Source organism: Notolepis coatsorum, assembly GCF_963971535.1.
Source record: "Notolepis coatsorum genome assembly, chromosome: 14".
In the NCBI taxonomy this organism is placed as follows: domain Eukaryota; kingdom Metazoa; phylum Chordata; class Actinopteri; order Aulopiformes; family Paralepididae; genus Notolepis; species Notolepis coatsorum.
Genome location: NC_140178.1, coordinates 85,582,269 through 85,605,104, shown reverse-complemented (window position 1 = coordinate 85,605,104; position 22,836 = coordinate 85,582,269). Strand labels below are relative to the sequence as shown.

General features: G+C 47.9%; 1 protein-coding gene across 1 annotated transcript in view; it reads right to left on the bottom strand.

Annotated features, from left to right (window-relative positions):
• Positions 1-625: 625 nt before the first annotated feature.
• Positions 626-22,836, bottom strand: part of LOC311240589 (extracellular serine/threonine protein kinase FAM20C-like) — a gene marked incomplete at both ends in the record, with an annotated part of 54,565 nt that continues 32,354 nt past the window's right edge. The window contains 4 exons of the mRNA XM_084329163.1: positions 626-872; positions 2,019-2,078; positions 2,271-2,352; positions 2,692-2,801. Coding sequence (XP_084185289.1) covers positions 626-872; positions 2,019-2,078; positions 2,271-2,352; positions 2,692-2,801 — 499 coding nt within the window. The remainder of the gene's footprint in view (positions 873-2,018; positions 2,079-2,270; positions 2,353-2,691; positions 2,802-22,836) is intronic.

Genomic DNA, 22,836 nt, shown 5'->3' with positions numbered 1-22,836 from the left:
GAGATGAGGGAACAGGTTTCTTCTTCTCAAACTATTTTTTTGGGTCCACTTTTTCTCCTTTTTTTCAATTTTTCTCCCATCCCAATTTAGCCGTGCCAATTCTCCCCTCCCCTGTCTTGATCGTTGCTCGCATGTGCCCCCCACTGGCCGGTTGTAGGGAGGATAGAAGCCCATCGCATGTCCCCTCCGATACATGTGGAGGCAGCCAGTCGCATCTTTTCACCTGCCAGCGCGGACTCTCATTTGGCGAGGAGTAACGTGTAGGAGGCTCACACTGCCCCTGCCATTTTCCTGTCTCTGCTGTGCAGGCGCTCCAACCGACCTGTAGGAGTCGCTGTTTACAACGTCCAGATTACCACCCATCGACTTCCCACCCGCTAACTCTGCCAATTGAGTTAGTATGACGGCCGGCCCAAGCCGGAGGCAACGCCGACAGCCGGATTCGATACTGGTGTCTCTTGCGTTGGTGACGAGCGCAATGTCCACTGCGCCACCCAGCCGCCCTCCTCTTCTCAAACCTTTTGTGGAAAATACTGGGACGGAGACTTGACTCTCTTCAAACAAATAAAACAGTCTCCTAGATTATAGAACAGATGTATGTTTTATTGTGCTGGCGGTGTTCTCATCAATCTGTGTATTGAGAATATCCTTCTATGTCGTCGTAGATGGTGTCGTCATGGTGATCCTGGCAGGTGTGTATCACCTGCAGCACAGTTGCTAGGCGACGGTCCAGGGCGGAGAGATGTGGTTCAGATAGGAGGGGGGCCACAATTTCCAATGGGTCCAGGGCCAAAGACTCACGCATGACATCACTGAGACGGAATCCCGGCAGGTACAAGAGACCCAAGCGCATAAAGGTGGAGCGACGGATTCTGAGAGAGAGAGGTAGAAACAGAAATAATTCATTCTGGTGAATCATTCAAGTCATTCAAGATGTATACTCTATACATCAGACCGTGCATCCACAGGGTTCGCACAAGGTCCTTGAAGTGCTTAAAGTGCTTGATAATTTTTTCAAGGCCTGGAATTCCTTGAAAACAGACCCTTTTTTAACAAGGTTCTTAAAAAGTCCTTGGAATTCAAATCAACCATTCACATTGAAAGTTTTGTTCATCCATGACGGTTTTAAGCCATAAATATTGATTCAGATTCTTTCCCACATTTAAAAGTAAATGGGATCATTTTAAATGCCCTTTTAAAATGAAAAATAGTGCTTGGAAAAGTACTTGAAAGTCTGTGAATTTCGTTTTGCAATGTCTGTGGGAACCCTGATCCAGGTACTTCAGCTCTACTCACAATCGCGCCTACGGTTGGAGGAAAACACAAATGCCATTCCTATATAGAACACTATTGTCAGCAGGATGCCCATATTTTGTTAGTGCATAAAGTTATTCCAAGAAATTACTTTCCAAAACTGACCACCATTGAACGTTTGCGTTATTGTGAAAAGTCTTCAGGTACGCCCCTTCATTCCTCCCCAATGGTCCTCCCCATTCAGCTGCAGGATACTTCCCCATTTCCTTTCCTGGACGTTCAATATTACACTTATGAATCTCAGGATGAACCAACACTATGAGGTAATTGCTATTTCTGGGACTTGATAGTCTGCGGCATGATGTAAAACATGCTTATGTCCCGTTTATTTCTCCCAAGTTGTTCCCCCCTAAAGAGGCGTGGTGGCAATCACTGCGCTGTGTTGATGACATGATACCGGTCTGATGCATTGGAAGTAATCCAATGGGAAAGCATTGACATTTACACCTCGCCTGACTTGAAGCTATCACCTGCTATTTGTGAAAACACAAACCAGATACATTTCCTTAGCTTAGATTTAGTTTTGTTTTATTTTGTTAATGACATTTGATTTGCATTTAGACTTTTCCTTTATGCATTTACCGGTATCATAGAAAACACAAAACATCACATATCAGGTATAGGCATAATTGCAAATGCAAATTCTTGCCTACCATTTTCTCTTACAGTATATTGAGTAAATGGTCTGTTTTATTTTTCTTTACCTGCAACACTGTTGTAAGGGAGCCAGGATAGAGGGCTCATCCTGAGAATGACGCCCAAACCTGAAAACACATCATCATACCGTCTCATGCACTGTTAATTTAGATACCATTACTCCACATATCACTGGTAGAACAGGTAGTACATTTGGGTATAGTAAATGGGTACATGTACAGTAGATAGTAGTATAGTATAGTACAGTATAGTATTTAGATTGTATTCATTAATAGGTGAAAGATACTAGTGAGACTCACCCCCGTCCGTTGTCTAAATGAAGTAGAAAAGTGTCGTTCCCAAATATCTCAAACGTCTCGTAATGGTGTCTGTCCATGTTGCCTTTGAAGGAAATTAGGCAGTTGATGAATTAACGGGTACATTTATTGTAGAAATGAAAACGTATGTTAAATGTGCACCAGATAGTTAACATAGCCTTGCTTTGTTGTAGTCTCTAGAGCATTTATTATAATTTCTTTTATTTTGTATAATTGTCAATATCCATTACATCACAGATATGTCAAACCAAACTGGATTGCTGAAAAACAATGTGTTTTAGTTTCTGTACTTACAATTCTGAATTCCAGTGGTAATATTTACAATTATAGGGCCTCACCACTGACAAATTAATCCAGTTTGAATTGGACTTCAGGGATGCTGGGATGTGTTATAGTTACTGACTCATGAGGAAGTCCAGTATGGCCATGTCTATGAGGTCCACCAGCCTGCTGCCGTGGTTGTAGGGAGGTGTCTTTTTCACTGTGTCACAGTAGGCCGGGTTCTTCTCCCACCTGGAAACAACAGCACAGGGGGACAGAAATATAAATGCAATCTTTTTCGCAGGAGTGGATGAAAAAGAAGTCACAGAGACCGTAAGTGTAACTGAGGGGTACAATTCCCTGACTGTATTGATAAGTATGGTATCATTAAACCACTACCGCTTTATGTACTTTAATTACTGGCCATACAGTACATGATATATAAATATGATGAACACTTCCCACAATGAATCAGTTCTGCACAAAGTTGTCTTTAAGTATTTATTGCAGCAAAAGGTACATAATATACTTCTCTATTATACTTTGAATGCACTTGTAAGGCAAAGGAATGTGCGTAGGCAAATCAATAATGAATGTCCATTCTCTGGTTACGCAGGAGGTAATTATACAACCTGAATCTTAGGGAATTATATCTATGGTACACTAGTAATATATAGCGGGAGATACTGGAAGGGTCCCCCCGGTTGTAAGCCAGCAGGGGTAGAGGATCTGTCGGTAGTAGAGAGTCTGGTCAACGATGACTAAGGAGACTCCAAGTACAGGAGACGGTGCAATAGTCTCTTGATCCACAGACGAATACAGCTGTTCTCCGTAGACTGTAGCTCCACAGTGAAGAAAGCTAGCCGGCCTCAGGCTCTCTGAGGCGCAGACTCGACTGGTCTCCTCACAGGGTAAATCCAACACGTGTAGGCGTCGGCGATTCTCCGCTCCATAAATCACAGGACCAAAATAAATATAATCCAGCCGCAAAGGGCTATGTAGTCGTCGGGTAGATTAATCCAGTGTACATGTCCACACGGTTCTCGTCTAGGTCTCCTCGGGTGAAAGCGCCATGAAAGCAGCCCAGCCTGGATAAGCACTCTAGCTGGTACGAGGAAGCGTTGCTGATGCTGGTCACTGTAGAACTTTAGCCGCACGATACACTATACACAAATAGACTATTACTGACTTAATAGAAATATGTCGCACTCAACGGTATAGCGCCAAACTCTGACAATTCAGTTATCAATTCGCACGCGGTCTCAATGCTCTATTTTGGGGCCAAACAGGCCATACTTAACCGCACGGAGTATCGTGGGTGAGGCTTCAACTTATTGGGTAACTCTACTTCTGTATTCACCTGCGCCATATTTATATGCACGGCGAACAATCTAGTGCCAACCTCATTTCTGTCTCGTATCCCTGGGCAAGGCCGGGCATGCACAGACATGTCTTGACGGTGGCCTTGAACCTGACTCTGGAGGCATGGCTCTGGCGCCTGTGGACCGCTGTCCAATAGGAGAATGAAATATTATGGTCTGTAATAGGCTAAAGGGATATTCCGTGTATATGTACAAGGAATATACAAGGGATATCAAACGATATACAAATACTATGCAATATATATCAATCAACAAATATATATATTCGGTTTAATCTGATCCTTTGTAACAGCCGCCTCCTAATTAGTCCCACCTAATTAGCTAAGCAGAGACAGATTAACCGCACTGTCCACTACTCAATGTCTGTTGTGAGGGGTCGGGCAGTTCACAAAGTCATGGGGTCATGGTCGTCATCGATAGTATCGGGGAGCCTTGGCAGTTCTATTAGCCTCGCCACGGGTCGGGTGTAGATCCGTCCTTGGACGAGCACTTCGGCTGCTCGGACCTTTCCGTCGGCACCGGTGATCACTTTGCTTACGCGGCCAGCCGGCCACATAGCTCGGGGTAGTGACTGGTCGATAATCATGACGACTGTTCCTTCTGTCAAATTGTCTCTCTCTTTCACCCATTTCTGGCGGGTCTGTAGAGACGGTAGATAGTGGAGTAGGAAGCTGTTCCAAAACTTGTCAGCCAATACTTGACTGTACCTCCACATTCTTCGGCCGTTCGCTTCTTCAGGCCTGTACATTGTCTGTGGTAGCGCGGGGTCCAGCCGCCCGATCAAGAGTGTGTTGGGGGTGACTGGGTCGACATCTGCTACATCACTTGAGACGTAACCGAGGGGCTTTGAGTTCAATACTCCCTCGATCTCCGTGAGGACTGTCATTAGGACTTCTTCCGCCACGGTCTGGGCCCCAAGCACGGCGTACAGGGCTGTCTTTATTGAACGTACTTCTCGTTCCCAAGTTCCACCGAAGTGAGGTGCGTTCGGGGGATTAAACTGGAAGTCAATCTGGGATGGAGCGAGGTGGGTCTTAAGTTCTGGGCCCATAGCTTGGAAGCTCTCTCTCAGCTCTCTTTCTCCGCCTTTGAAGTTTGTCCCGTGATCAGACAATAATATAGACAGTTTGCCTTTCCGCGATGTGAATCTTCGGAAGGCCATAAGGAATGAGTCTGTGCTCATGGTTGGAAGGAGTTCTATATGCATCGCTCGGGTGGTCATGCATTTGAATACAATACCCCACCGCTTCTCGGTTCCTCTTCCTTTCTTTATATACAGCGGGCCGAAACAGTCCATACCGGTGGAGTGAAAAGGCTTGTCGCCGAGTCGGAGGCGACAGGGAGGTAGGTCAGCCATCCGGGGTATACTGGGCTGCGCTCGCCACTTACGACAGTCTAGACAGGTTCGCTGGAAGCGCCGCACTGCTTCTCTCCCTTGCAGTATCCAATAACGACGTCTGATCTCCGCGAAGACTCTCTCTGCCCCGGCGTGATGCACATCCTCGTCGTATTTCTTTATGATCAGCTCTGTGACCTTGTGTCGGCTGTTTAAGACTATCGGGTACTTGACGTCATCCGGTAAGTCTGGAGCTCTCCGCAGACGACCACCCACTCTGATGAGACCATGGGCGTCTCTCTCGGGGGCTAGGTGGAGCAGTCTGCTGTCTGATGGGACTGGCTTTGCTCCCTGTAGACAGTCTAGCTCATCGGGGAACGAGTCTCTCTGGGCTCGTTGTAGTAGAAGAAGTTCTGCTTCTTCGTAGTCAGCTGCTGTAATGTCAGTAGTGAGCTGAACCTCTGGGTGGTGCCACAGGAATGTCTTTAGCTGCGCACTCTCTAGGGTGAGGCAATCGTCTATGTCGGGGTCTGTGGAGACGAGTGTGTTCAATCCACAGAACATAGATTTCTTGTTTTCGGCCTCCTCTTTACTCGCTTCCCGTGGGGTGGGTGTAGGCCACTCTTCTTCCGGGAGCTTGAGGAACTCTGGCCCGTCACTGTATAGGTTGTGACGGGTGAGGTCATCCAGGGACATTCCCCGGGTGATGACGTCAGCTGGGTTGTGTTTTGTGTCCACATACCTCCAGCTTGCTACTTCTGTTAAATCTTGAATCTCTGTGACTCTGACTCCCACGAAGACCTTGTATCTGCACGAATCAGACCGGATCCATGTGAGTACTGTCGTGGAGTCTGACCACAAGATTGTTCTTTGCACCGGAATGGTGAGTTCACGTTGGATTAACGTGGCGAGTTGCGCTCCTGCTAGGGCTGCGCAGAGCTCTAGACGCGGGATAGATTGTTGCTTTCGTGGGGCTATTCTTGAGCGAGCCAGGATGAAAGCAGTATGTATTTCTCCTCCCTCCTCTCGGGCACGCAAGTAGGCCACCGAACCGTAGGCTACTTCGGAGGCGTCGCTGAAGACGTGCAGGTCCATCTGGCACGTCTCCGGCCTCACTGTGGGTGGGAAGTAGCTGCGGCGTATGTTGACACCTGGGAGTGAGCTGAGTTCCGTCTCCCACTCTCTCCATGTGGATGCAAGGTGTTCGGGTATGGGGTCGTCCCAGCCCTGGTCCTTGTCCCATAACGCTCTTACAATCATCTTTGCCCTGGTGGTGTAAGGTAGAATACATCCCAACGGGCGAGTGTTCTGTATACACTCCGTCTGGTGGTCGGTAGTTCAGTCGACCTTCCCTGCTCCTTGGTCAGGGGTGTGTGTTTATAATGGAACGAGTCTGTTTTGAAGCGCCAGACTAGTCCTAATGTCATTTCTTGGGCTTCTCCTGGGATGGTCGCCATCCAGGTCTCGCTGCTTGCTGCCTTGTCCTCGGGGGAGAGGCTGCGCAATACTTGCGGGTCGCTGCTGGCCCACTGCCTGAGATCAAAGCCGCCTTTGATCAGGGAGGCGCGGAGCTTGAGTAGAAGGGCCTCGGCTTCTTCTGGCGTCGAGACGCTTTGCAGATAGTTGTCCACGTAGAAACTATTTCCTACACTTTGTCGGACCTCTTCATCAGCTGCTGGGTCCTCTGCGACGTGTTTTTGCAGTGCAAACGTAGCACAGCATGGGCTGCATGTGGTTCCGAAAGGGAGGACTTCCCATTGATAGATGGCTGGTTGCTCATCCCCGATCCTCTCTCTCCATAGGAACCGCAGCAGGGGCTTGTCCTCCTCCACTAGTCTCACCTGCAGGAACATCCCTTTGATGTCGCCGCTGATGGCCACCTTGTCTTGGCGGAAACGTAGTAACACGCCTAGTAGAGAGGGGCCGAGTGTTGGGCCGGGCAAGAGCTCTTTATTCAGATTTTGTGATCCGATCTGATAGCTGCAGTTGAACACAATACGATCCTTGCCGTTGTGGTGGACTTTGTGGTGCGGCACGTACCATGATTCGGTCGTCTGATCGGCCTCTTTAATGTCAATTTTCTTTATGTGTCCCGCTGTGATTAGCTTGTTAATCTCAGCGCGGTACACCGTCTCTTGAGCGGGGTCTCTGGCTAGCCGCCGCTCTGTGTTCAATAGATACCGCTCCGTCGCTTCTTTTGGGGCGTGGAAGGTAGGCATACCCTCTCGCCTCAGGAGTGGAGTTGCGTATCTCATCACTCCGTTGACTTTGACTCTCTTTGTCCCCTGCTCGAGGAGGGCTATAGCGTAAATGTCTTCCTTGGAACGAATGTCTTTCTTTTCGTTCTTAAAGGGAATTGTCTCTAGTGTCCATAGCCTCTCGACATGCTGTAGGAGGGTGGTGTCTTCTTCTGTCACTCTGGAGTGGAGGCAGTTAGTGGCTGCTGTTCGGTTAAGAGACTTAGCGAGGGGGCCTTGTAATGTCCATCCTAGGCGGGTCTCGACTGCTGCAGGACAGCCTCTGGGCCCTGTGTGGACCCGGTCTATCGGGACGATGAGGTCTGCATGGTCGGAGCCTATCAGCAGGGTCGGGGTGGCACCGTCTATGAGCGGTATAGGTAGTTGACGCAGGTGCACATATTTATCCATCAGCTTGGCGATGGGGTAGGTGTACTGCGACAGGCCTATTTCTTGGCTGGTGAAAGCGTTAGTAATCCTATACCGTCTCTCTGGCTGCCCGCTTGCTGCGATAGTGAAGGAGACATTCTCGCCCTTTATCGTCTTTAGATCTCTTCTTATTGTCCGAATCGTCATCTGGTTTTCGCTCCCCCGCAGCCCCAGCTGGGCCGCAGCGGACGCGAGGAGAAGGGTCTTCTCTGACCCATCGTCAAGGACGGCGTAAGTGTCCATGACCTTATCTTGGTAACTCAGTGTTACGCGGACCACCTTTAAGAGCACCCGGGCGCCCCCGCTGCTGGCGGGGTCAATGTACATAACACTTGCCTTTGTGCTGCTTGAGGGTGCAGGCTTTCTTCTGTTACTGTCGTGTAGGACATCTAGGTGGGCTCCGTCACACCGATTACACCTCTTCTTTAAGCGGCAATCGGCTGCCATGTGACTGCGCGCACATCGGTAACAGCGTCGGTTGGACTTTATCCATTGACTCACCTCGTCGGCGGTCATCTTCTTGAACGTGTCACATTGTGACAACCAGTGTTCCTTTTCGCAGTACGGGCAGACCATCTTCCGCTTCTCTTTCATCGAGGGGGTACTGTGGTTCTTGCTGCTCGGTACTGATTCTGATTGGTGCATGACGGTCACCAATCTTCGGCCATCGTTTGCTCTCCTAGGTCCCTCTCTGGAGCTTGGGGTGCTCCGCATGAATGTATCCAACCGTAGGCTGTTGACTTCTCTCGCCAGGAAGTTGGCTAGGTCTAGGAGGGATGGCTCGGGACCGTTAGGATCACGGTGGTCTCTTTGCCGCCTGAAGCGCTCTTGTCGGGCGGGCGGAAGCTTCTCTAAAATCCTCTCGACATTAGAGTTCGCGTACAGTTCGTGCATACCCTTTTCTCTTTGCGCCCCCAGCATCCCTACCAGGGATTGTACCTTGATAGACAGGTCATCTAGTGAGCGATTGTCTGTGGCTGGGGGTAGGCGGTCAATATGCCTTATCTCTTGTATTACGTAGTCCCATATGCGTCCATATCTTTGGTCGAGTGCTGCTAGAGCCGCTGTGTATGGGGTAGTAGAGGTGGCATAGGCCAGCGCTATATTGTGCGCTCTGGGCACCTTGAGGTGCTTCAGTAGGATAGCATACTTGTACGGTTCATCAGCTACATCGGACATCATTGTCTCTAAGCACATTCGTAGCTCCGTGTACTGTGCTCTGTTCTCGTGGGTGAAGTCCGGAAACGTCGGTGTGCCAATGTATGATGCCATGGATGGCTGGCACATCGGTGAGCGTTGGAAGAGAGGCCTCCTAGGCGAGTCTCCTCTTACGCCTCTTGGTGGGCTGGTACCTGCTGGGTACCATGGCCCGCGTATCCAGGTGCTGTTCCTCGGGGCTGGTCGTGCGTCAAGCTCACCCGTGAATTGAGTCGGGGGTCTGTAGCGCAGAGCCGCGGGGGTAGAGCCTGGGCTGTACTGGACCTCCTGGTCCTGTGGAGTACTGTGCTGCTGTCGGGCTTGACTCTCCTCCTCTCCCTCTTCTTCTTCCTCTGGCAGGTCCTCTAGATCCTGTAGTCGTCTATTTAGCCTCTCCGCGGTGTAGACCGTTTCTTCCTTGTAGCTGGGTCTCGCGTGGACCGGTCGGGGAAGGAGTTCGGAGGGGGGTATAGGCTCTCTCTGGTGGTCGGGCTCAGGGTCGCTTGATCGGGTAGGGGAGGGTGCCCTTGACCCTTGTCTTGACGAGGCCCTGGAACCCCGTGCGGAGGGAGGGGTTGTTGCCCTGGTGATCAGCTGCTCCATTATCTGCGCTTGTAATCGGTCGCGCTCGGCTTCGCGCTTGGTGAGAGCGAGGTCGCGCTCTGCTTCTCTTTGGGCACCGGCAGCGGCGCGCTGGGCTTCGGCGGCGGCGCGCTGGGCTTCGGCCCGGTCCCTTACCATATTCTCTTCCGTCTGAAGGCGTCTAATCTCTAGACGTATACGATCTTCGTCGCTCCGTTGCTGCGCTTGAAGGCGTTCTCTTTCCATGGAAGAATGTTCGCGCTCACTAAGCGTCTGTGCTTGGAGTCGATTGCGCTCTGTTGAGGCTGCTAGGCTGGCGAGGAATGCCTGTGCCAGCATCTTGTCCGCCTCGCTGGGGGAAGACGCTGGTTGAGGTGATCCGCTCCTGGCAGTACTCGTTGGAGATCTGTTCTCCTGTGGCGAGTCCTGGAGATCCATCTCCGGGGTGCTCTCCTCTTCTTGTAGCGGGTAGAGTTCCATCCCTGGAGGGCTGTCTTTATCCTGGAGCTCTCCGGGGACTACTTCTTCGGTCTTGGCGGGGGGTAAAGTCATGTCGGGTCCCTCCTGGTCCCTACCGTGAGCTTGGTCAGTTACGTTAGAACCCACTAGGGCCTCTATTGGCGGGGTAGCCTGGTCGATAGGGTCGGACATAATTTTACTATCTACTTTTTCCGCGTTTACCGTCTGTAGAAAGCTAGGTAGTATATTGGCAACGTAATCCTCTAAGTACTGAGGTGTCTGCCGTCTACGCTGCGGGCGATCTACTTTAGGAGAACCGTTTTGTGGAGTGTTCATCATAGGCCATGTCAATATTAATACCACTATATTAATATTACACTAGTTACCCTCCGGCTCGAAGGACCAATTGTAACTGAGGGGTACAATTCCCTGACTGTATTGATAAGTATGGTATCATTAAACCACTACCGCTTTATGTACTTTAATTACTGGCCATACAGTACATGATATATAAATATGATGAACACTTCCCACAATGAATCAGTTCTGCACAAAGTTGTCTTTAAGTATTTATTGCAGCAAAAGGTACATAATATACTTCTCTATTATACTTTGAATGCACTTGTAAGGCAAAGGAATGTGCGTAGGCAAATCAATAATGAATGTCCATTCTCTGGTTACGCAGGAGGTAATTATACAACCTGAATCTTAGGGAATTATATCTATGGTACACTAGTAATATATAGCGGGAGATACTGGAAGGGTCCCCCCGGTTGTAAGCCAGCAGGGGTAGAGGATCTGTCGGTAGTAGAGAGTCTGGTCAACGATGACTAAGGAGACTCCAAGTACAGGAGACGGTGCAATAGTCTCTTGATCCACAGATGAATACAGCTGTTCTCCGTAGACTGTAGCTCCACAGTGAAGAAAGCTAGCCGGCCTCAGGCTCTCTGAGGCGCAGACTCGACTGGTCTCCTCACAGGGTAAATCCAACACGTGTAGGCGTCGGCGATTCTCCGCTCCATAAATCACAGGACCAAAACAAATATAATCCAGCCGCAAAGGGCTATGTAGTCGTCGGGTAGATTAATCCAGTGTACATGTCCACACGGTTCTCGTCTAGGTCTCCTCAGGTGAAAGCGCCATGAAAGCGCCATGAAAGCACTCTAGCTGGTACGAGGAAGCGTTGGTGATGCTGGTCACTGTAGAACTTTAGCCGCACGATACACTATACACAAATAGACTATTACTGACTTAATAGAAATATGTCGCACTCGACGGTATAGCGCCAAACTCTGATAATTCAGTTATCAATTCGCACGCGGTCTCAATGCTCTATTTTGGGGCCAAACAGGCCATACTTCACCGCACGGAGTATCGTGGGTGAGGCTTCAACTTATTGGGTAACTCTACTTCTGTATTCACCTGCGCCATATTTATATGCACGGCGAACAATCTAGTGCCAACCTCATTTCTGTCTCGTATCCCTGGGCAAGGCCGGGCATGCACAGACATGTCTTGACGGTGGCCTTGAACCTGACTCTGGAGGCATGGCTCTGGCGCCTGTGGACCGCTGTCCAATAGGAGAATGAAATATTATGGTCTGTAATAGGCTAAAGGGATATTCCGTGTATATGTACAAGGAATATACAAGGGATATCAAACGATATACAAATACTATGCAATATATATCAATCAACAAATATATATATTCGGTTTAATCTGATCCTTTGTAACAGTAAGAAAATGCAAAAATAAAACGTCCACTGACTGGAACAACATAGACATGACAACAGTAAAAGCAGGTATTGAAGGAATTGCAAAGCCACTAACCCACATCTGCAACTTGTCATTTCAATCTGGTCAATTCCCCAACAATATGAAAATAGCCAAAGTGATACCACTGTTTAAAACCGGAGATAGACACCATTTCACAAATGATAGGCCTGTGTCTTTGCTTTCCCAATTTTCCAAAATACTTGAAAGACTTTTTACTGACAGACTAGACACATTTATTGAAAAACACAACCTGCTGACAGACAGTCAATATGGATTCAGAACGGACAGATCAACATCATTGGCACTCATGGAATTAACAGAAGAAATCACAAATTGTATCGACAACAAAAAAATTGCTATTGGAATATTTATTGACTTAAAAAAAGCTTTCGACACCATTGATCATGATATATTATTCAATAAATTAGAAAAGTATGGTATTAGGGGGATTGGGTTGAGCTGGATGAGGAGCTATCTAAGGGGCCTTTCTCACTCACGATTCCGGCTTGCACATAGCAGTCACGGAAGGGGGTAAAGACTTCCCTGGCTCGCATTAAGCCTGGTAACTTTTTTTGCCATAGCTATATGTCTACTATACTTTCTTGTTCGAATGCATTTATTTCTATAGACCAGTGGTGCCCAACTGCCCAACCAGTCGGCCGTGATCGACCGGTAGATCATTGACATTCAATATAATTGATGTGAGCAATGTTACTAGTAGCTAACGTAAGGTTATGAATATAACCGTAGTTCTATGAATACGCTCAGCGTCATCTGCACTAACCTCACTTTGTGCATTGCACTGAATAAAAATTCACAATGTACCTTTACATACCAACATTCGTCTGGCCACACCCCTATCCGCTACCTTCATAAGCAGGTGTGTGGCCCCACACTCGCTTCCTTCCCAATCTTTCACCACAAGGCGAGATCAAAGGCCGCAGTGGCGTCCAGACGCTGAGCGTCACTAGTATTCATAGAACTACGGTTATATTCATAACCTTACGTTCTATATCATACTAGCTTCCGCTCAGCGTCATCTGCACTACGGGAGCTGAGTGGGAGCTTGAAGCTCGACAAATGTACCCCACTGAGGGCCCCCACAACCATCAGAACCGGGGAGGACCGAGCCCCCCCGACCCTCCCTAATGGAGGATACCCCCCCATTGGAGGACGGGAGGGAGACGGATCCGACCGTGCGAAGAGAAACTCGAGCAACCCAACGCACAGGGTGAGCAGACCGTGGCTTGACCCCACGACTACGCACACGCACAACCCGCATGCCAACAGGGAACGAACGGAAGGAACAAACCTCGTTACCACCCCCAGAATCACGGGATCGAGAGCAAACTCAACCCCGTGGCAAGGCCGTAGCAGCGGAGCGCGAAGGAAGACCCAGACCCACTGAAGGGACTGGATCCCCCGGAAAAAGGGGGCCCGGAGAGGACAACGATGCTACAGCATCAAGACCTCACCAGGCGGTCACTAGTGACACCGCCCCCCACATCGCCAGCGTATTCGGACAGGGCCCCTCCAAGAGCGGGCCCTTCCCCCCACTAGCACGCCGCCTGGCACACTGACCCTGGCACACTCAGGCAGTCAGCATGGCTGTAACTCGAAGCACTCAAGAGGCTACACTACAGCGGGAGCAGGCAGTGCACCGGGGAGACGACCACCAGAAGGGGTCGATCCCTCAATCCAGGCAGCAGGCGTTTGACCCGAGCCTGGAGCACTGTGGACGAGACAGGCGCCAAAGGGGTCAACTGAAAACAGCACCCCCGGCGGAAGGGGCGTATGCTGGCATTGTTGCGCACCATGACAAAGTCTCCACCAAAAAACCCCGACCCAGAGGGGCCGAGGCAGAGAAGGCTGACACGATTGGCAGACGTCATGAACGTGCAGGGGCACACTCAACCGGGTAACCCAGGAGTTGACTCTGCTCCAACACACCAGGGAATCAACCACCCTCTTGGTACCACATGCGGTGGTTGTTCCTATAACCCCTCAAGAAAAAACGAAACACAACTTCGGACCGGGCCCGGCGGCCCAGGAAGCACACAGGGATGCCAGAGGAGGTCCATAAGACCACCCCACAGCCCCCTCTTCGCCATGCGTAAGAGAGGAGCGAAAAGAATGGAAAACCAGCCCCTTTATGATAACGCAGGGTACAACATCTACCCAACAAAGGGTCTCCATAACGCCCAACCCTGTGACACCCGGGCCGACCCGGCATTTTTTCCCCCGAAAAAAGCACAAGTCCCTCAGGGTACCAGAACAGCAGATCTGCGTCCCCGGCGGACAACGGGTTAACTGACCTGGACCAGCGTGACCAGACCAGTCCCGTGCCCTAATCACGCCGACATCCCCACTCCAAGAGAGGGGGTAGGTACACGTGTCGATCTAAAACATGAAAAGAGGGCGCCACCCAGACGGTCCCATTCGTACCGTGCTCAGTGGCCCACCCCAAGGGCGTGAGACCCCTCTACCTATGTTTTGATCTATTCCGTTAACATCCCCCAGATATGAACGAGAATTCGTCGAGACCTAGTAACAGGCGCTCGGAAGAGAAAACCTCCATCCCAGTTGCCCTATAAAAACGCTGTTTTAATAACGAGCAACCAAGGCATACCAGCATGCGTGATTCTTATCAGAAACACCCCGAGCCAGCACTATGTACGCGTCGAGACCCAAACACATCAATGGATAGGCTAACAAGACACCAGACATTGTTCCTCCAAGTCGCCTGGGAGAACGACAAGCAGCCGTCGTGCTTCATGTTCTTTCCTCTTTTTATTAAAAAAGAAAGAAACACAGACTGACATGAATCCCACGTGACGCGGCTGAGGGTAAAAATTGTTTTAATTTTTACATCCCGCCACCCTCGCCACAGGGAGGAGACGGGAATCCCCAGAGAGACTTCCCACGCGAGCTGTATAGATTGAAAAGAAATATTGCAACATTGAGCTATGTAACACTTGGGTTAGGGCTCTCCGAGGAGGAGGCACTGAACCAATACACACTCAATAATCGAATTGAATCGAATACACATACAATAGAGCAGAACTCCTTTTTGAAGTTCTACTCACCTTGACAATCTTTTATGTCAGATAGTGCAAAGTTTAGTTTTATGTCATCTTGACTATTGCTCTGCGATGTGGTCATCTGCTGCCAGTGGTGACCTCAGGAAGCTCCAGGTGGTCCAGAACAGGGCAGCACGGTTGGTACTGGGCTGCTCACTATGGTCTAATGTGAGCCGTATGCATGCCCGCCTCTCTTGGCTTAACGTTGAAAATAGATTGTCTTTTAATATACTTGTGCTGTTCAAGTTGGTCATGAGCAGTAAGACTCCTGTTTTTATACATAATCAGATTGTTTTTAGTAATACTGTGCACGAGCATTACACTAGAGGTTCCAGTAGTGGGCAGCTTGAATTGCCAGGTCCTAGAACCAGCGCTCTGGGGAGATCTTTTATTTTTAGAGCATTAACTCTGTGGAATGGCCTGCCTCGGAACCTCTGCTGCATTTACAGTAGATTCACTTTTAAAAAGAATCTTAAATTGTTTTTAAATTGTTTTTAACACTGTAAAGTGGTTTTTTGTTTTTGTTTTACACTAATGTAATTTTAGCTATTAATTGTTAAAGTAGGTTCATTATGCATTGTGTGTACTGACTTTTAATAATTTAGTTTTTTTGCAATGGTGATTGTTTCTGTGTTTTTTTGTGCGTGGACCCCAGGAAGACTAGCTGGTTGCTATCGCACCAGCTAATGGGGATCCCTAATAAAATAAAATCAAATCAAATCAAATCTGAGGAGGAGGCTCTGAAACTCTGAGGAGGCTCCCTCACTGGGAAGGAGAGTCCGAACTCACAGAAGGCACTTCTCCCTGAGGAGGAGCTTCGTGAGGAGGAGCTCTGACAACTCCCTGAAACAGATCCATAACATGGAACCTGAACAACTCACGGAAGTCTTACCAATAGAAATGCGCTCAGTGACGTACTCTATGGCGGGGGAATTTCTGCGGTGCACACGACCAATTTTTCAGGGCGTGGGACCAGGAAACTCCCCCTCCCCCCCCTACCCTGTAACGTGTTGAACAGCAACGTGACAGGAACCCTGAAGGACAGGGGGTTTTAACCCCTGACCAATCAGAAAAGGGGAGGAAAGGTTTACCAGTTCACCCCATTACGACCCCTCACCCCTGATACGATGTAATGACAAAGTAGAGCATGACCCAGTCATAGCATGCTACATGAAGCATCTAACAGCTTCACATAGCTCATGTGCTAACCTGCTATCTGAATTTTACTAAGGAAAAAACACAGAACAGAGAGGGCCCCTTTAAGAGCCCCGGTCCAGACTTACACATGTGCTTCTGTGGGGCAAACCTAACCCAGTTGTAGATCACAACGACACACACAACCCTTCATAACAACAAAAAATGGCAAAAGTACACTGTTACTACAGATGAACGCCGTTTTTCATAACGAGAGAGACATAAGTCCTTGATTACGTATTGGCCACAGGCCTTGCTAAGCACACATGATAAGTGACCAAACAACCTTTTCTTTAGGAAAAGAATAGTTTCTCAAGCGGAAGCACAACCCCAGCAACTTAAGCTGAGGGTTACATCGTATCCCCACAAACACAGTGACACAATATATTGTAAACAAACATGTCTGAGAGGAGGGGGGGAAGCCCCAGGGAAACGGGGGAGGGTCACCCCTCCTACCTTACCCTTGATACGACCAGGTTGAACAGGTACCCCTGTTAATATGTGAACATGCTGTTCATTGTCATCACAGGCTGAGAAAAAGATTCATTCCTCAATCACATGTCACTAAGCATAGCTTCACAGGTTAATTAACCCTCTTAGTTGTGAGTTCACCCACGTTACAAACGTTACATGAACACACATGTTCTCATCACAACTAACCAGTTCATTTTCACACATGTAAAAACAACGCCGATTTTCTATGGAGAGAGAAGCTATACCAGTGACAAGACAATTCACACACAACACGTGTCGTATCCTCAATGTATTGCAGCAACACACGTTTTGGAAACATCGTTATTACAAAACATTTAGAAGGGAAGAAAAGAAGAAGTGTTTAAAGTCCGGTCAGGACTCCTACCTTCACCCTGAGTGCAGGCCGAGAGGACTGCAACACTGGTCAACGGGACACCGAGTCGAACCCGGCATCTCCTGCGTTGGTGACGAGGGTAATGTCCGCTACGCCACCCAGCCGCCGTTCTCCATGTTGACAAAGTCCTCGCTGGCATGGCACCCGGGTGTAGGGTCGACTAACATCCTCTGTCAAAGATGACGTCGTAGTCAGAGTGTTTAAGGCATGTTATAGTCACAGTAACGTTCAACAGTGTAGCATTAAGCTAACAGCCGCCCGACTGATAGCAACAAGCTAACGTTTACTAGCCTAGTGAACACAACGAGCTAGCGCCGCAGCTAACAGCTGACTGGCTAACAACAGTAGGCCACAAACTAGCACGCCAGCTAAGCAGCTATCACCTGAACTGTACACAACGACATAATAAGCCACCCTTCTGACAGGCCGCCGCCTGAGTCCCTCCCCATCCTAAGAGGGAAGAGAAAAAGAAATGTCACACAGTTTTCAACAGTGATTTACCAGACATGCAGCGGAGTCGGCACAATTCCCGTAAGGGCTGCAGCCGACTTGAGCATGGAACTTCCGATAACGAAGATCCATGCCCACTTTTCCTCGTGCTTTAGGGTGTACTTCCACATTCATGTGAAAGATGGGGCCTGCACGGGACAGAGAAGCATCCGCTTGACCAGAGAATCCCGGGTTCAACCAGGTCTTGGTCGCGGCCCACTAGGTTGACCATCATGGGCGTCAGACCAAGATCCTACGTCCGCCGCTTAAGAAGCCGAGCAGAGGACCCCAATCTGGGGCCGGCCTTCGTAAAATTGTCAGCTAACCCCCATAGCGTTAACAGAAAACTAGTGCTCGCAAGCAAAACAGTACTCACCCAGCTCGGAAGCAACCGGTTTCTCACAACAGCCGGTGCCTCCCACAGTCCAGCTGTATGACCGGAGGTTCAATACCTATCCAGCCGCAGCAAGGAGGACTGCAGGTGGGGAGTATATCAGCGGCGCAAGCCCCTAATACGAAAAAGCCGGTGGAGGTCAGAATGATCATCATCTTCCAGACACTCCAGTGACGAAGACAATATCGCCGTATTTTCTCGAAAATAGTGAGAGAGAAAATAAAGATATAATGTCAACGTATCTCCTTGTCTTCCGTTTTCCTCTCAACTTTCTTCAGCTTAACAACCTCGTCAAGTGATGTATATAACAGGCACTTCCTTGTGGTGAAAGTGAAGAAGGAGGCAAGTGTGTGGCCACACACCTGCTTATGAAGGTAGCGGATAGGGGTGTGGCCAGACGAATGTTGGTATGTAAAGGTACATTGTGAATTTTTATTCAGTGCAATGCACAAAGTGAGGTTAGTGCAGATGACGCTGAGCGGAAGCTAGTATGATATAGAACTAGCGTTAGCCGTTAGCTTAGGGTCATCGTTAACCCTGCAAAACGCTCAAACGCGGACTCCACAACACCAGTTCCATTTGTGAGAAAAGGGGGGTGGGTTATATTGACAAGGCTTGACAACAGAGGTTCAAATATAACTTCATATTTATTGGTTATTTGTTTATTTTATATCAGCATCCAGTCTCCACCGCCGTGTCTTCCTGTGTTTACAGTTTCGAGCGTGACATCATCGCCTACGGCAAGCTTAGACGCTCAAAACGCAAACCGTAAACAGAACCCGGAGCGAACCAAGACTGAAGTGTGTACACAAACTAGAGGGGGGAGAGGGGGGGGGGGGAGTTCGCACAGAGTTCGCACCCTACCCGGAATGAGGACGGTACGGACCGGAATGGTGAGTGAGAAAGCACCCTAAGAAACAGGAAACAATTTGTGCAAATAGGTTATATGGATATTACTTGCAGGGTACCACAAGGGTCAGTATTAGGGCCCAAACTGTTTATATTATACATAAACATTATGTAATGTATCAAAACTACTGACATTTTTCTTGTTTGCAGACAATACAAATATCTTTTGTTCTGGGGAAAATTTGCGAGATTTTGGGGATGATCACTACAGAAATTAATAAATTAAAATTGTGGTTAGACAAAAACGAATTATCACAAAATCTGGAGAAAACAAAGATCATGCTGTTTGGAAAACAGCAAATGTACAGGTATACCTAATGTTAAACAATAAACACATAGAAAGAGTTCATGAGAATAAATTTCTTGGAGTGACATAGACCCAGTGATGCCACTAACGCGTTACTAAGTAACGCGTTACAGTAATCTGATTACTTTTCCCCGAAAATAGTAATCTAACGCGTTAATCTTTAAAAGCCAGTAATCTGATTGCAGTTACTTGTCCAATTGGCTGTGCGTTACTATTTCGTTACTATCTCATCATAAATTCATAATGCAGGCGGAATGCAGTATTTTATTTAGTTTTAGACAGTCAAAAATACGCTTGGAGCTGTATTTCCTTGTATTGGGGGAGTGACGTCACAGCACGCAACCTCAAGTTGTTCCATGCTGGTGGGCGCGGCTGTTATTGTTGTGACAGATGGGTCTCCGTGAACGCGAACACTGCTGTTGAGCGAAAGTCATTGCTCTTTGCTACGAGGGACCGGAGCTCATCCATTTTATTGCAGAGAGAGTTCACGTTTGAGAGGAATATACCCGGGAGAGGAGGACGAGATCCTCTCCGGCGGAGGCGAGCCAGGGAGCCAGCCCTTTTGCCGCACTGCCGCCTGACCCACTTCACAGCCTGGATGAAGACCGCGGTTCCCCTCACGAGCACATCCAACAGATCCGTGGAGCGGGTGAGTAGTTGAGGGAAAATGTCAAGTGGGATTGATTTCCCAATGTTCAGCAGTTCTTCTTTAGAGTAAGAAGTAACACAGGACGCTGGGACTAAACAAAACAAACAGAACACAATGCATCACTAGGAACATTAGAACCATATCTGAATAGGGCAGGCCTCAAAGGTAGGCTACATATCAGCCTACATGTGGTGAATGAATGAATGAATGAAAACTTTATTTAACAGATTGCAGAATGGGTACAATACAGTACGGCTCAATACATACAATTGTTAAGGGGATGCAGACCTGAGAAAGACGTTTGTCTTGTTTCCATCAGGGTCCCCCATTTTCAATTCATATAGACATTTATGACATACACAACATACATGACATTTATGGCATAGGGACATACTGTAGGTATTTAGTACTGATACATTTGTGACATAAACGGTATTCAAATATACAGTACTGTTACCCCTAGATCCTGACAGAGTATATACATATGATGGGGAGGGGACTGTACATTAGGAGGGGGTGGGTGGGTGGGAGAGAAATATACATACGCCGGGGAGGGAATATATAAATGCGGTGGGGAGGAGACTGTCTATTAGGAGGTGGTGGGGGTTTTGGGCATTTACGGTGGCCAGTTTCGAATTGCAGCCTCCCGTAGGTGCTCTTTAAGAGCGGTTTTGAATGTGGGTAGTGATTCACATTCCTTTACAGCTTTGGGTAGGGCGTTCCACATTGTTGTGGCATAATTGCGAAACGTGTTTAGTCACTTGTTTGAGCCGAATATGGGTTTTACATGATTTGTTGAGCTTCCTCTGGTGTAGTGGTTGTGGTATTCACTGACCTTTGGGAAGTATTTTGACATGTACATGGGTACCCCGGTCGTATAGTGTATCTTGTAGACCAGGCCCATTGCAAGTTGCTGTATTCTGTCGTCTACTCTAAGCTACCCTAGGTTGTCAAAGTGGGCAGGGGTGAGGTGGGTTCTGGGGTTCAGGTCAAGTAGTAGTCTGACCAGTTTGTTTTGTGATGTTTGTAATTTTGTTTTAAGCGCCTTTGAGGTGCTTTGGTACCATGAGGTGCAAGCATAGTCGTAGTACCCTTGAATGAGTGCTCCTGCCAGAGTCTTCAGGGTATTCTTGTTTACCAGAGAGGAGATCCGGTACAAGAATCTAGTTCGTTGGTTGGTGTTATTGACCATTTATCTTTTGTGAAATCTATAGATCTATAGATAGGCCTACCTGCCCTATTAGTACCTTTTACTCAAACTGAGTACATTTTACTATTTTTTTTTTGTCATTCTTATGTTGTGGCAGCAGCAGGGACGACGACTTCGTAACCTAGTTACTTTCAAAGTAACTAAGTTACTCTGATAATCAAGTAATCAGTAAAGTAACTAAGATTACTTTTTAAAGGAGTAATCAGTAATCAGTAATCAGATTACTTTTACAAGTAATCTGTGGCATCACCACAAAATAAACTGGAAACCCCATGTAAGCCATGTCCGAGCTAAACTGGCAAAATGCGTTCTACAATACCTTCATGTTACAAAAATACAAAGCCACTTGTATTTGTCATTGAATGATGCCTGAAAAATATGTCACGAGTTTTGCTCTAACTCTGCAGGGCCCTATGCATGCCCTCCCCCCTAAAACTGATGGCCTTTTCTCCATCAGTGAGCGTTGACACCTAGGGGCCTAATCACACACACACACACACACACACACACACACACACACACACACACACACACACACACACACACACACACACACACACACACACACACACACACACACACACACACACACACACACACACACACACACACACACACGGGGGGTCCCTAACTCTAGCCCCCTCCACCCCACCTGCAATACAGCATGTTGAAACACCCAGGCTTCAGCTTGACAGCCAGCATGTAAAAAAAAAAGACGCTCCCTCCACACACACACAGACCCCAGACACACTCACACACACTCACACACACACACACACACACACACACACACACACACACACACACACACACACACACACACACACACACACACACACACACACACACACACACACACACACACACACACACACACACACACATATTTTTTTTTTGAACACAAGGGGGTGCACTTATTTCACTTATTTCACAACACTCTCTAGGACTATAAGCGGAAGTCACGAATCATCAAAGGGGGGCGGGGCTCAGAAAGCGGAAGTCACAAATCAGAAAAGGGGCGGGGCTCAGAAAGCGGAAGTCACGACTCAGAAACGGGGCGGGGCTTAGAAAGCGGAAGTCGTGAATCTGAAAAAGGGGCGGGGCTTAAGGGTCATAAATCAATCAATCAAACTTTCCATATATGGACATGACAGGAGCTGCATTTCACTTCTCTCTCTCACAGTGACTCTGAGGTGGTTCTTCTCACACTGTGTGCTACGTGATGATCACCTCCAGCAGGACAAGTATACAGATAATATGACCATCATCAGTCATAATGAGAGACATAAAGATGGCAGTCTACCCACTGTTCTAGCTCGGTGCATGATCACCTACAACAGGATAAATATACAGATCATTTGACCATCAACCATTCAGAGACATAATTGTAGTCAGCTGACCTCAACTAGTCGAATAGTCCAGGGGTTCCCAAACTTTTCAGGCCGGGACCCAGAAAATAAGGCGTCAGAGAGCCGCGGCCCAATGCACATCGTCAGGCTTTTTTTTATAAATTTTTTTGCCAGGCGACCGATTTTTTAAGCCAAATATCACTTCAATCCTATTAAGTTAGTTCAAGGTAGTTATTCATTTATATGTGCTATTTATGAAAGGGCTAACTTGTTGCAAAATAATAATGATAATAATAATAGCCTCATTAAAATACTATTGTTGCTTCGGTTGTTTTCAGCGTTTTATGTGCATAATCTAGTTTATTTTATATAATTTATTTAGTTTGAAATGTTCGTTGAAATAATTAGATTTTTAGTTTTTGTTTATTTATTAAGTTAAT